General features: G+C 33.6%; 3 protein-coding genes across 3 annotated transcripts; 2 read left to right on the forward strand and 1 right to left on the reverse strand.

Moving 5' to 3' along the window:
• The first annotated feature begins 1,762 nt into the window (after positions 1–1,762).
• LOC108220900 (DNA polymerase II subunit B3-1) lies at positions 1,763–6,687 on the forward strand. The gene is made up of 4 exons (XM_017394786.2): positions 1,763–2,381; positions 3,859–3,943; positions 5,385–5,426; positions 6,323–6,687. Exons 1-4 carry the CDS (start codon positions 1,839–1,841, stop codon positions 6,376–6,378), a joined length of 726 nt encoding a protein of 241 aa, XP_017250275.1. The 5' UTR covers positions 1,763–1,838; the 3' UTR covers positions 6,379–6,687.
• An 854-nt stretch (positions 6,688–7,541) lies between these two features.
• LOC108220897 (fasciclin-like arabinogalactan protein 12) lies at positions 7,542–8,504 on the forward strand. The gene has a single exon (XM_017394781.2). The coding sequence runs from the start codon at positions 7,620–7,622 to the stop codon at positions 8,340–8,342; it is 723 nt and encodes a 240-aa protein (XP_017250270.1). The 5' UTR covers positions 7,542–7,619; the 3' UTR covers positions 8,343–8,504.
• Positions 8,505–11,419: 2,915 nt separating this feature from the next.
• Positions 11,420–13,540, reverse strand: LOC108220096 (zinc finger protein BALDIBIS). Its single transcript, XM_017393762.2, has 3 exons — positions 13,174–13,540; positions 12,669–13,065; positions 11,420–12,444 (listed from the first exon to the last, which is right to left on the reverse strand). The coding sequence occupies exons 1-3, from the start codon at positions 13,298–13,300 to the stop codon at positions 11,724–11,726; spliced, it is 1,245 nt and encodes a 414-aa protein (XP_017249251.1). The 5' UTR covers positions 13,301–13,540; the 3' UTR covers positions 11,420–11,723.
• Positions 13,541–13,676: the final 136 nt, after the last annotated feature.

Below are 13,676 nucleotides of genomic sequence, written 5' to 3' on the forward strand. Positions count from 1 at the left end.
TCGGTAAAAGAAATATTATTATAAAAATCAAATACAGTTTGTCAATTTATTAGTATTTTCAAATTTTGAATTTAGTACACAAAACAATTTTTTGGTAACTTTTGATCGTGAAATCTGTGACAGTTTTACACAAAAATTAAAAAATAAATTTTTCCAAAACTACAGAGATTGTTTTTCCTAAAAGCAATTTTTGAGTTAAAAATTATTGATGAAAAAAAAATTAATTTTAGATTTATCAAACAATTTTTCACAACTATTATTATCTGTAATAATAATGACAAACGATGTCTTACTCATGGGATCTTTTACTTTCATATAAGTACAATTATTTTAAATGTCAATGATAAGAAATAAACGCATGTATATTCCAAAAATAAGCGATCATATCTTTGTTATCTTAATCCAACACTGAAATGTTAGTATGAGTTGAATTATTCACTTATATATTCCAAAAATAAGCGAGCATATCTTTATTATCTTAATCCAATACTAAAATGTTAGTATGAGTTGAATCATTCATGAGTCTGTATACTAGCATTTTTTATTATGTCAATACTAGCGGCTTTTAAACAGTCATTCAGGAAATAAGGTGCAGAGTATTCTATTACAATATGAAATTGGATTATGTATGAATCTAGGTATTTCATCGTTGGAAGAAATATTGAAGGATGGATTGATAATGAGAATGAGGATGCTAGTTTAAAAACTTTGAAAACATGATATTTGTCAAGTAAAATACTTATGTCCATTTCTTGTTGAAATACTTTCAATACCAAAAATATTATTTATACAAAGACGATTCTTACAGATCTAAGACGTTGTTGATTAAATGAGAATTTGGTATCTTCTTTTAAACATTAATCATAAAAGATTGTGAAAGATATCATTATAAATATGCTAATAGTAAGTTTGAGATTTTGTTGGAGGATAAATATGGAATCGCAAGTAGATTTTATTGATATTTTTAAATTAATTTGGTATCATCTTTTAAACATTAATCATAAAAGGTTGTGAAAGATATTATTATAAATATGTTAATAGTAAGTTTGAGATTTTGTTGGAGGATAAATATGAAATCGCAAGTAGATTTTGTTGATATTTTGAAATTTTATGCGAATTTAAGATTTTGAGACATTACTTAAAAAGTATGTCATTTAGATCGTTATAAACACGATATCCATAAGTCTTTCGAAACCAATAAATATGATTACGGTATTCTTGGGAATGCCGTTAGAAAATGTCGTGTTTTTAGAAAAAGTGTTGTCATAAAAATTAATTAGTACTCAAAATTATATTTATTTCTTATTGATTTCAAGTAATGCTCTTTTTGTTTAGTTATATATAATTGTTTGATTATTTTTTTATTAAATGATTATAATATTAAATAATAATATTTTTGATAAGGTCTGGTAATGAAATTTATAATAGTTTTCCGTAAAAAGTAAATATCAGTTTTATTTTTTTGTAAAGACAATTTTGAGTTAAAAACATCTATTCAGAAAAGTTTTTTTTTTGAAAATAATCTATTCAGAAAAGTTGTTTTAAATTTACTAAATAATTTTTTACATATTCGACTAAATTTTGTTGCATAAAAAACAATACCAACAATAAATTACAGCCCTGGGCCAAGAGCCCAAAATCCAACCTAAGTAATTGACTACCGTGATCCTGGGCTCAAACGAACAAAATGAGCCCAAATTACTCGCACCCCTGGCCCGTGCTCTAGTATTCTAATCTGCGCTTCTATATAAACCAACCGAAAATCCCACCCAATTGCAAACACTTTCAAAATACAAAACTCCATCATACACACTCCTGTTCTATCACCAGTCTCAGAAATGGCGAAAAAAACCCTAGAATCTAACCCTAAGAGAAAGGCCGAAATAGAGCATGTTGACCTAACCGGAGACGAAGTTCTCAGCTCCCTCACCACAAAGAAGAAGAAAATCGACACCACCGGTTCAAACAAAAAGCCTAAACCGACCAAAAAACCGGAGAATTCGAACAAAGTTGCGAAGACGAACAAAAAAACCGGAGATTCGAGCCGGAAAGTCGATGCATCGAACAGAACTGCTAAGACGAGCAAGAAAACCGGAGATTCGAGCCGGAAAGTAGATGAATCAAAGAAGAAAGAGAAGGCGGCGAAAAAACCGGAGAAGAAAGTGAAATTCGAGAGTCCGGTGAAAACATCTGGTAAAAAAGAAGAGGCGGAGGAGAAAAAAGTGAAGAAAAGTAAGCCGAAGAAGGAGGAGGTTGTAGAGGAGGAAGGGAATGGTCCGCTGTATGCTTTTCCGATGAATCGTGTAACTCGGATTGTTAAGAGTGAGAGTTCTGATGTGAAGCTGTCTGCAGAGGCTGCTTTTCTGTTCAACAAAGCTTCGGTATGGTGCCTGTTTCTCGATTTTGTTTAATTCTGTTACTAGTGATTGTTAATTTGGGTTTGATGATTGGTGAATTGTTTGTTTGTAATGTCATGTGTTTGTTTAAATGTGCTTTCTTTATTTTTGTGAGTTTCGCGGTAGTGATAATTTATTTTTTCTTACCAAAATAGGTTGGCATTAGTATCTAGGGTTTACATGATGCAGTGGTGCCTGTTTTTCGATTTTGTCTGATTCTGTTACTAGTGATTGTTAATTTGTGTTTGATGATTGGTCAATTGTTTGTTTGTAAAGTCATGTGTTTGTTTAGATGTGCTTTCTTGATTTTTGTGAGTTTCGCGGTAATGATAATCTATTTTTTCTTACCAAAATAGGTTGGCATTAGTATCTAGGGTTTACATGATGCAGGGGGTGTATGCAATCAGGATTTTCCTGGATTTTTTTAATTCATGAAATCCCGATATATTAAATTCGGTTTTGAAAAATACATCGGAACCTAGGGGTATTCGGTGAAGATTTTAATTATCTTTGAAAATACGGTGGTATTTAATCGGGGATTTGATTTTAAATTAAGCTTAAAAATCCGGTGATATTCAATTGAGTTTTTTTTTTATAAATCCATCAAACTCTAATGGTATATAAAAGTTGATGAGTTTTTTTGGACTTTATAATATGATGAATTATGTGGGATTGTTACTGTAATTTATGTTTTTAGAGATCTCTATACAATCCATGATATTTTAAGGGATTGTGTTTAAATCCTAAAGACTTTGCAGTAACTCTACCACATCCTACATATTTCACCTCCACTATGCTATGCTTTGGTGTAGAACCAAAATCAACTACAATCTATTATAATCTCTAAATTATTATTAACCTGTTAAAATCTGATTAAATACACCCCCGTATTCTTTGTTGCCTAAGATTCTGTTCAAATCTTGTGTAAATACTCAAATGAGAGCGCTTTTTGAAATGTTCTTCGCTTTATTAAAGCCAAGCCTACAGCATGTGCTTCGCTGCGGTATGACCACTCCTTGAATAACGGTGCTAAGTAACATATAGTTTGAAATTTCTTTATATGCATCTCTGTTTAGAACTATGTGTTACTAACTTATTGGCTTTTATTGATTCGTATATAATCTTTCCAATTATTTTTGGTTTTATATTGTATTCCATTTTGAGCAAGCATGAGGTCTATGTTGACAAAATCGATCTCTCATTGGTAGGATTTACTAGATTGCCCGTCTTTATATACACTAGATACTCATGCCACTGTAGAAAGAAGTGTCCCTTCGTTATTTATGATTACTTAAAATGTTTATTAATTAATATGATATCTCTTGATGACATTTTTGGAGAACTGTAAAATGGACTGATTTCAGTTAGGACTATACATCACAGTCCCTGTGTTTCATTAGATCTATTTACTCATATGATTTTTGTTGTTGTATGTTTTCTAATATATTCTTGTTCATTTCAGGAGAAGTTTCTTGAGCTATTCTCTAAGGAGGCTTATTCTTGTGCTTTTAAGGACGGGAAGAAAAAAATTGAGTATCAACACCTATGTAATATCTCTTTCCTACTTAATACATTACTAGAAATTAGTTTTGTTCTAATCTGATCTAGGTATAGTTGCAAATTTTAAGTGATTTTTTTTATTGCATCATGTTGGAGGTCATAGACCTTCCTTATTTAGTTTCATTTTTATAAAGTATTTTTTACAAATGAAATGGATAAATAGACATTACTTAGCACCAGATTACTGCAGCAGTATAAGAAATTGTCCTTTGAAACCTGCTTCTTTATAAAATTTGTCACTAAACTTGATTTCAGAGTCGTCAAGGGATTTGACCACCTATTCTCTTCCCTTGATTGGAAATGGAGATTGGTAGCCTCTTCAATTACATGGTCAGTCATATAAGTTTCTTTAGTTCAGGTGCTGCGGCCATTTCTATATGCACAACACTTTCATCCAACTTTTAAGGGAAATGATGGGAATCTATAATAGGCTGCAAACATATAGTAAAGTATACATTTTGTCCATCTATATTTTTCATTCTCTAATCTATATTGATATCTAGGGTCTAGGTCCCAGGTAATCAATACTGTCCCAGGTAATCAATACTAGTGAGCTCTATTGTGGCCAGCTGATTCTCCTCCATTAGATCAACTTTTGGACTGTTAAGTTTGAAATTAAGAAAACCTTCCCTTTTATATTATATGCGGAGCTGCTTTCCTTGGCTGTCTGCCCAAAAAGGGAAGGAAAGCCAATAATTGCCAAAAACCTAAATCTGAGTCCCGCTTAGAATAAGAAGTGGTGCTTTTCGTTTAGAAGGAACTTGGTGCAAATTTTGAGAGAAGTGGGAGATCTTCTACGCACCTGTATGGATGTATCTCAACTAATACATGCGGACAATATGTAGTTTTGCCCCCACCCCCAGTCTCTCCTCTATATAGAAGTAGAAAACTGAACCAGGAGTCACTTGCCTAATTCATTTGTTCGCACACTGATGTGTGCTGTATATTAATGATGAATTAAATTTTATTAGGTGAATTCACAATATTACTCAGACAAAGTAATTTACTATATGTCGTTTAGGAATCTGTGTTATTGATAATTTTATTGAAAGGGGGACATTTTTGCGTATTTTAATGGTACTTATAATTACATCTCTCTTGTAGACCTTGTGAATAGATAGTCTACAAGATAAGATTGTTACACAGTATATGCAGTACATATTAAATACATGGTATTGATTTGCTGGATCAGATTCCAAGGGTTATAGCTAAAAAACTTAATCTATACATCTTTCAGAAACTACCATCAAACCTACAAAACAATCTTATCAGTTATCACAGTTTGATTTTATAGCCTGAAGGTTAACTAATCTGGAAAATCTCTTGGGGTGACAGTATCTCAAATTTTGGCTGATCATTGTACCATGGTCTTTTCTTACTCTTTTCATTTGATTGGTTATCTAATATGCTTCTTTTGTTATGTTTCAGCTTCACTAGTTCCTGAAAGCAAAAGATTTGACTTCCTTGCAGGTACCTTTTTCCTCTTTAGTTTAAGGTTTTAGTTCTTTTTTGTCAATAATTTTAGTGCTTGCCTGCTTGCTACTAGTTTTTTGTTCTTTTCCGAATAATATTTCACACACGTACCCACACCCACACTGCACAGGCACCCCACCCATACATATTGTGCACACCCTGCAAATACTCTATTAATGCAACAAGTTGGGTCGCACAAATTGGGAAGTATGCTGAGTAGAGTATCGTATCCACATGAAATAAACAATATAAGTACCGATTTTTAGTATGATATCTTTTATTATTTATTTCAAGTATGATATCTTTTATAACTTTGAAGTTTGGAATAATTGGGTGGGAGTTTTAGTTATCAACGAAATTCTTTATTAAGCAAGCAGAAGTACCAATTAACAATGAAAAAAAGTAATCCAAAGAATTAGGTTTCTTAAATGGGGCAATCATCAATCCAAGAATTTGGGTATCATGAATGTCTATTATGTGTCTTTTGTTTTACTAAATACAATTCTTTTAATGTTAGCCCTATCTGGTGTTTACAAATTAACCCTCGAACCCCATAGTCAATTAAAATATATCTATTGTTTATTCCTTCTCTATATAGTGCGGCTCTCTGATAATTATATATAACATGTTATGTATAATGTGTAAAACCCTATTTTATAGAAGCTTAATACTTGCCTGTAATTAAAATTGGACTTTAAATGTTTATCTCAGAGTCTTAACTTCCAATCACCCACTACTCTACTGCTGTAAAATTTTGAGTCTTACTTCCAAACACGCACTGCACCCACACACACACATCACACACACTGCTGTACTGCTGAAGCAATTTATTGTTTTATTGTTCCTTTCGGCCAAGTATTGATTCCTCATTGGTTGCGTGTTTGTATACATAGATTTCGTTCCTCCCAAAGTCAAGGTTGCAGATGCCTTGAAAGAGAGTCGATCATGAGACTTAGCTATGCTGGAACCGGGATGACAAGATGCTGAAAGCTTCAGATGATGTTGTAGCCTGGTTAAAAATCTGTTTGCCTTGAGACAATGTTTCACCCTGCATCCAGAAGCCTGAGTAGCCAGCAGCCAGCTCTTGCATTTTTGCTGGCTCTATAGGTTCTCCTGTTTGATGATGTAGCCTAGTTTGTGTTTTTGCTCATTAGACTATAGCTATACATGCTGCTGCTGTTTCTTTTTATTTTATAAAAATCTTTCAAACTAATTTTTCATATTAAAATTGAAAGTATATCATATTTATACTAGTTAACATTATTAAGCATCAAAATTCTACGCGTGGGTGGAACCAAGGCTAGAGTGCTGAGGTAGTACTATAAAATACAACGTTGATTTTAATGAATATTTAATCAGATATTTCAAAGGTGGTTAATATTTCCCCAACAAAGAAAGAAAAGGAACACATTCCCACAAGCCTATGTCTTTGTTTTCTTTTCTCAAGTAAATAAGTAATGTATGTATCTGCTTCAGACAATAAGATACCTATGTTGCGGTTGTCCAATGGATCAGATCAGTTTATGATGATCAGAAGGAAAAAAATATGTTGTGTTTCGTTGTGTTGAATGAAAATCAAAAGGAATAGTATGAAATTTGAATTATAACCATGGGTTCTCCTCTATCTTGGTACTGATAACCAAAACTGGCTGAATTAGTTTGCACAACTATCTTGAAGAGCTGTATATTCTAACTTAGTGATCATGACATTGAGACTAGAACCCAGAAGCACGCATTGATCTGATAATGATATGGGGTCCTAAGAAGTTTGATTCTGAAGCTAGACCAATCAATAATGTCCCTCTAGAATATATATGCAACAAGTTGTTAAGTAAATTCAATGATGCACACCCAACCTTTTTTGTTCACCTCAACCACTTGAGAATCCCCTCTGTTTTTCCTTCTTCCCAAAGCAAATCATCAGTTGTAATATTCACATGTAAACACTCACTAATTGAGATGTACAACAGGTCTTCTAACAAATATTGTTACTTCTTACCAACTTAATTAATTCATTTGATTTGATCCTCCTTGTCTTTTCACTTTCCTCAACATTTCCATTTTACCAAACATAGATTTAGATCTCTCCTCTACTTTATAAAAACCTTGGTTTCTCCTCTCTTAAAGGACATCATTCCTACTTCAACACATTCTCATTCCCTCAATACAACACTTAAACAGAATTTCACTATGTCTTTTCCTCTCACATTTGCCATTCTACTCCTCCTCCAATGCAGTACCACAATCCTAGCTCAACCAGCCGCGGCTCCTGCCCCTGCTGGTCCGACAAACGTCACCAAGATCCTTGAAAAAGCAGGCCAATACACGACACTCATACGCCTCCTAAAAATCACACAAGTAGGTGATCAGATCAATACTCAGCTCAACAATTCAAACCAAGGCATGACTATATTTGCACCAACAGATAATGCCTTCTCAGCTCTAAAATCCGGAACCTTAAACTCCCTCAATGATCAAGAAAAAGTCCAATTAATCCAGTTCCATGTTTTACCAACTGTTCTTTCCACCTCACAGTTTCAAACTGTCAGCAACCCTTTAAGAACACAGGCTGGAAACAGCAATGGTGGACAGTTTCCGCTGAATGTGACTACTTCAGGAAACAGCGTAAATATATCCACTGGAGTAAACAATGCAACAGTTGCCAACACAGTTTACACTGATAGTACCCTTGCAGTGTACCAGGTTGACAATGTGCTTCTTCCCCTGGCCATGTTTGGTCCCAAAGCACCAGCCCCTGCACCAGGGCTTGCTAAGAAACCCGAGAAAAAGTCCGGTGCAACGGATGGTCCAAGCTCTGATGAGGGCACAGCTGATGCATCAGGCACAAGTGAGCTAAGAGCTAAAGGTTTGGTTGTGGGATTTGTTGCTTTGGTTGCTGGAAGTTTTTTGTAACATGCAATTGATGTTAGTGATTGCTGGAGTGAGGTTGGTTTGCTTGGCGGAGTGGTTGTTAATAATTTCATGTTTTGTTTCTGTGAAATTGGTTACTCTTTTGTAATGAAATTTAGGGAAATTTGGTCCCTTTGAATGGAATTCAAGTTTTTACGGTTGTAATGTAACAGTTCATGATGTATGTACCTATTTTTTAGATGTTACGTTATTTGATAAGTTTCATGTTTAATTCCATTACGTGTAGTTACATGTACCTGGTGAAGTTCAACACTGTACTTGATTATAAATTTGCGTTGCCGAGTTCATATGATTTATCATTATTGTGTCCTGAGTTCATATGATTTTATGTTGTTGAGGTGCTGCAGATTTTATAAAATTATAGTTTTATCTGATATTCTGTTCTTTGCCAAGTAGAATCTTCATCTGTTGCTATTTTAGTCATCAGGAGCACACACTTCTGATGAACTTCATATTTTACAAAGCATTTGCACTTGGTTTATTTTACAAAGCATTTTACAAAGCACATACACACTTACCTTCCATCTTTTACATGGGGCTGTATTGTAATGACTCACTTTTTGTCACTGTAGATGCCATTTCATGCACTAAAACGTGATACCTGGTCTATTTGAGCACTCGAAAAATGTATCTTAGACTCTGCAGTTTTGTCAATGTGGACTAACAAAGTTTCCGGTCAAGTTCTTTACTCTGCAGTTCATTCAATTTTCTGAATTTTGGCTAAACTACTAAATTTGTTCGCAGCCAGATCTGAACCTGCATCTTAGACTGAATGCGGCTTCATCTTAAATTTCTGATATTGTTCAAAGTGCTTTATTCCCTGACGCTGGCTTGGAAAGTGGACTTGGTCATGCTAGAGAAGTGGGAGGGCTTGTAATAGTTCGGAATCTTTGACCTCTTCTTGGAGAATTTTGTATTTTATTTGTAAATTATGAAGGAGAATTAGTAGTGGCCAAAGTTTGGATTTTTTTGTAAATTTTTAATATTTATTATATTTGATTTAGTTACTACTAATTTGTGTAATGAAATGTGAAGTATGCTATTGACATGAAATTAATCCATTTGTCTATTTGATTTATAAAATCTGGAAGTTAAAATTTTATATGAAAAAATTTGATAAAAAAAATAATTAATTACCATTCCATTCCTTTGAGTAACCAAACAACTCAAATGAATGGAATCGTTCATTCCATTCCAATTATAAAAAAAATGAACCAAACAAGAGTTTTGAATTGATCATTCCATTCAACCTTCTTTCCATTCTCTCACCATTCCATTCCTAATCTCATTCCATTCTTAACAAATTTTATTCCTCCCAACCAAACACAACATAAGATTAAACAAGTCACAAGAGTAGGGCTGAATTAGGTGGCGGAGGATGGAGGATCTGGAAATCGATAAACGGGGTCTAATCAATTTTTAAAAACATAAAGATATTGATATTTTTTGATTGTCAAATATAAAAACATATATATTAAATTTATTATAAAATGTTATTAACTTTTTAGGAATTTATTAAATTTTATTTATTTTTGGGTCTGGGTGCGCCGGTTGAATGGATGGGAAACACATTCTTATTCTGCTTCTCTTTTTTCTTGCTTAATTATGCTGAACAAGATATGAGAAATCTTAGTTTATAGATTATTGTACCCAAAATCATAAACTATCATACAAGTATATAGCACTAATAAGTAATATCCATGGCCTTGTAATTTTTATATCGTTCAAATGAATTATCCATTTAGGAAAGAATACTATGAAAAAATATTTATAAAATACACACATGTCTTGTACGGAACATAATTATTATCATGTTAATAAAATTCATAATATTATTCATTAAATATTGACATGTTATGAAATTTAGTAGGCCGAAGTTATTAATGAGTTAAATGCTCTACATATTTTACCAATGGGTCTTGCTATTGGGCTCTGAACTCTGAAGTCCATTAAAATTGAAATTTGAGACCGAATAAAAAAGTCACAGAGAATATGGCATTATAATAGAATACTGTTATACAGATCGAGAGTGTTACGTAATCGAAATTAATATCGGATATATTTTGTGACGGCCAATAATATTTACCGGATAATTTAAAGTAGACGCTATTTTGTTGATCTACCAGTAGTATCGTATGATATGAATTATTTTTGTCATATACTCGCTCAATTTTCAGATGGGTGACATTTGACTGTGTGACATATCGTTTTAAATGTATTGATTGTATAATTATATCTATTAATTTTCATTTTTTGTGTATGTTAAAGTATAGATTTTATTATTTTTGTTCAAGAGAAGATAATTTTATAGATAACAGTTTTAGATATACGATTGATGTTTTAAAAATATTATGAAAAAAATAGTCAAGCCTGAATACTTAAATAACTTTAACATAAATATTAAAAATTATTTCATCTAAACTCAAAAAAGATTTGAAAAATAAAAGGGTTAATTATCAACTTGATCACTGAAGTGGGCTTAATGTATCAAGTTGGTCACTGAACTCAAAACGGTATCAAGATGGTCACTGAAGTGGCCATAAATATCAAACAAGTACCTTGAAATATGAGTTCAAGCACTAAAAATATTATTTATAAAGTTTTACACATTATTTTTGAATGTTACCAAAACCAAGTAAAATGTTATGACTTCTAATATTTATGACAAAAAATTTAGATTTTATCAAGTTTATTTATTATTTATTTTTAATTAAAACAAAGAAATAACTATATAATAAAATATAAATAATAAATAAACTTGATAAAATCTAAATTTTTTGTCATAAATATTAGAAATCATAACCTTTTACTTGGTTTTGGTAACATTCAAAAATAATGTGTAAAACTTTATAAATAATATTTTTAGTGCTTGAACTCATATTTCAAGGTACTTGTTTGATATTTATGGCCACTTCAGTGACCAACTTGATACCGTTTTGAGTTCAGTGACCAACTTGATACATTAAGCCCACTTTAGTGACCAACTTGATAATTAACCCAAAAATAAAATGTCCACCAGTTAGCTGTAATCACTGACGCAGACTGACTATAGTCTATAGTGCATAAATTATCTTCCAAGAAGATAAAAATAAATATATATAAACATGAATGTAGCGCGAAGTAAGAATAGAGTAAGATAGATGGCCCTATCTATCCCTTTATATTATTTCCTGAGCTTGTGATTGGCATGTTCCTTGCTGCTGTCAAGTCTCTTCTTGTTTCCGACATGCAGCAGCCTCATGGTCCCTCTCCTTTCCTCACATTTCATTTCAACCTCTTCTCTTTCCTCTTGTGTAGTAGTCATGATCACAGTTTCATCTTCTATTTCCTCATCCCTCCATTATTCACTTGCAATTCATTCATTCATTCTTCTCCATTCGTACCAGTAACACTGTACTGCCTCGTGTCCATGTCCGAACCCAACTTACCAACCTCTTGCTGTAATAAAACCCTACTATACTTATTATAACTTCCATTATTATTACTACCTCCGACTCCGAGAAAGTCTCGGGTCATGTTTCCTTTGTCACAACTCAGTAATTTCCCATGCAGATCACTCTCAATATTGTGGTTACTTTCTGTGATATCCATCATTTGATTATCGGAATCTAGTAATTCATCCAAGGTGTTGGAGTTCATGAAAACGAGGCCGTTGGCGAACATCCCAGCCGAATGGCTCCTTGTAGATCCCATGGTTGTTGCTTTTTGCAGCAATGCTGTGGCTGACAGGTGCGATTTGCTTGTTTCCTTGTTGTAATACATCGAATTCGTCAGGCTCTTGATATTGCTGCTTTCTAATTCTTCTGCCTTGAGTGGTCTTGCTTTAGTGTTTGAGGATTGAATGATTTCTGACAAGGCGGTAGAACCATTTAACTGATCAAAAGTGGCGAGATCATCCTGTCCCAACATTGCGGGGAATAATGGGGTCATGTCTCCGGGGGTTTGAGGAGCATTCAGTTGCAAGGAGCTGTTGATTAGTTCATTACTAAAGTTTAAAGTGGGTGGTGGAGCTGGTGTGTTGAATTTTGAACTTTCATCTGTTAATGCATCACAGAAAGCCCTGTGAGTGATAAAGCTGTCCTTCCTGTTACATATACAAACAAATTTAAGACACAATGGTATTGAAAATTGTGTCTAGTCTCGAATTATGATCTATTAGATAAGTTCTGCGCACATCTTACCTTCTCTGATTGTCTAGATTCAATTGTAGAGTGCAACAACATGTATGTGTTTATAAAAATATTTGTACACAAATATAATTACGAGCATTTAATTAATCACCAAAAAAAAAGAGATGAGGTCGAATACCTGCAAAATAGTGTTCCACACTGGCATTTATACTCTCGAGTCCCACATATCTTACTATGGGCCTTCCAATCCGACTGAACAGCATACTTCTTGGAGCACTTGTCGCACTTCCATTTCTTCTCTCCGTGTTTTCTGAAGAAATGCTTCTTGATCCCGGTGAGGTCTCCCAAGGCTCTCGAAGGATCGTGATGAACACAGCTCTCCTCGGGACACAAGTACACTTTCTTCTTCAACTCTTTGTTTGCTCTTTGCTTCAGTTTCCACGGAAGATTGTGGCCTCTTCTGTGCAGCTGCAAGTTCTGGTCTCTCTGGAAACCCTTGTTGCATATCTCACACATAAACCGATTAGTCGCCGTTAGAGACTTGGGTGACAGTGCTATCACTTCTGCATCCGGATCTTCTCCAATAAAAACAAAAATTTTAAAAAAATAAAAATTACCATGAAAAAATGGTGCAACTAGAATATATATATAATTCAAAACTAGCACTCAAATATTATTATTACCTGGTGTGCCTGCGAGATTTCTCTTTCGTTTACCAGATGGTTTGGAAGTAGGGCCGTTAGGGTTTGAATTCGGCTTCGGTTCTCGAACGAACTCTACAGATGAAGAAAGGCCATCAGGGGACATCATTTCGGAGCTGAAGTTGATGAAAACAGGAGAGAATTTCGGAGCTGAAGAATTATGTGTGCGAGGCTAAACGGTGTTACAAGTGTTGAAAGTTTTATGTGAAGAAGAAAGGAAGAGCAGAAAAAAAGAAGACAAGTTGGGATCTATCATCCATCACTATTGCACTAGCCTAGTCTACCGACCAGCTTCTCATCTCAATTATTCTCTCTTCAAAAGTCTTCCCCTCACTTTTATTTGAATCTTGAAAAAAATAGTCTTTCAAAGTTAGCTAAAATGGAATTTCGTTTACTCCATCTTTCTTTTCCTGTTTCTCACGCATGTTCCATTCGTCTTCCTCATCTATTTACGTATTTTTTTATTTGTTTATTTTTTAAACAAA

This window comes from Daucus carota, chromosome 5, assembly GCF_001625215.2.
Source record: "Daucus carota subsp. sativus chromosome 5, DH1 v3.0, whole genome shotgun sequence".
NCBI classification, from domain to species: domain Eukaryota; kingdom Viridiplantae; phylum Streptophyta; class Magnoliopsida; order Apiales; family Apiaceae; genus Daucus; species Daucus carota.

What these genes read in the sequence shown, in the direction of transcription:
- LOC108220897 (XM_017394781.2), top strand. Translation starts at nt 7,620, where the DNA reads ATGTCTTTTCCTCTCACATTTGCCATTCTACTCCTCCTCCAATGCAGT.
- LOC108220900 (XM_017394786.2), top strand. Translation starts at nt 1,839, where the DNA reads ATGGCGAAAAAAACCCTAGAATCTAACCCTAAGAGAAAGGCCGAAATA. An exon ending in TTCTGTTCAACAAAGCTTCG is followed by an intron (nt 2,382 to 3,858) that starts GTATGGTGCCTG and finishes TGTTCATTTCAG; the next exon opens with GAGAAGTTTCTTGAGCTATT. An exon ending in AAGATTTGACTTCCTTGCAG is followed by an intron (nt 5,427 to 6,322) that starts GTACCTTTTTCC and finishes TTGTATACATAG; the next exon opens with ATTTCGTTCCTCCCAAAGTC.
- LOC108220096 (XM_017393762.2), bottom strand. Translation starts at nt 13,300, where the DNA reads ATGATGTCCCCTGATGGCCTTTCTTCATCTGTAGAGTTCGTTCGAGAA. An exon ending in AAATCTCGCAGGCACACCAG is followed by an intron (nt 13,066 to 13,173) that starts GTAATAATAATA and finishes TTATTGGAGAAG; the next exon opens with ATCCGGATGCAGAAGTGATA. An exon ending in TGTGGAACACTATTTTGCAG is followed by an intron (nt 12,445 to 12,668) that starts GTATTCGACCTC and finishes TATATGTAACAG; the next exon opens with GAAGGACAGCTTTATCACTC.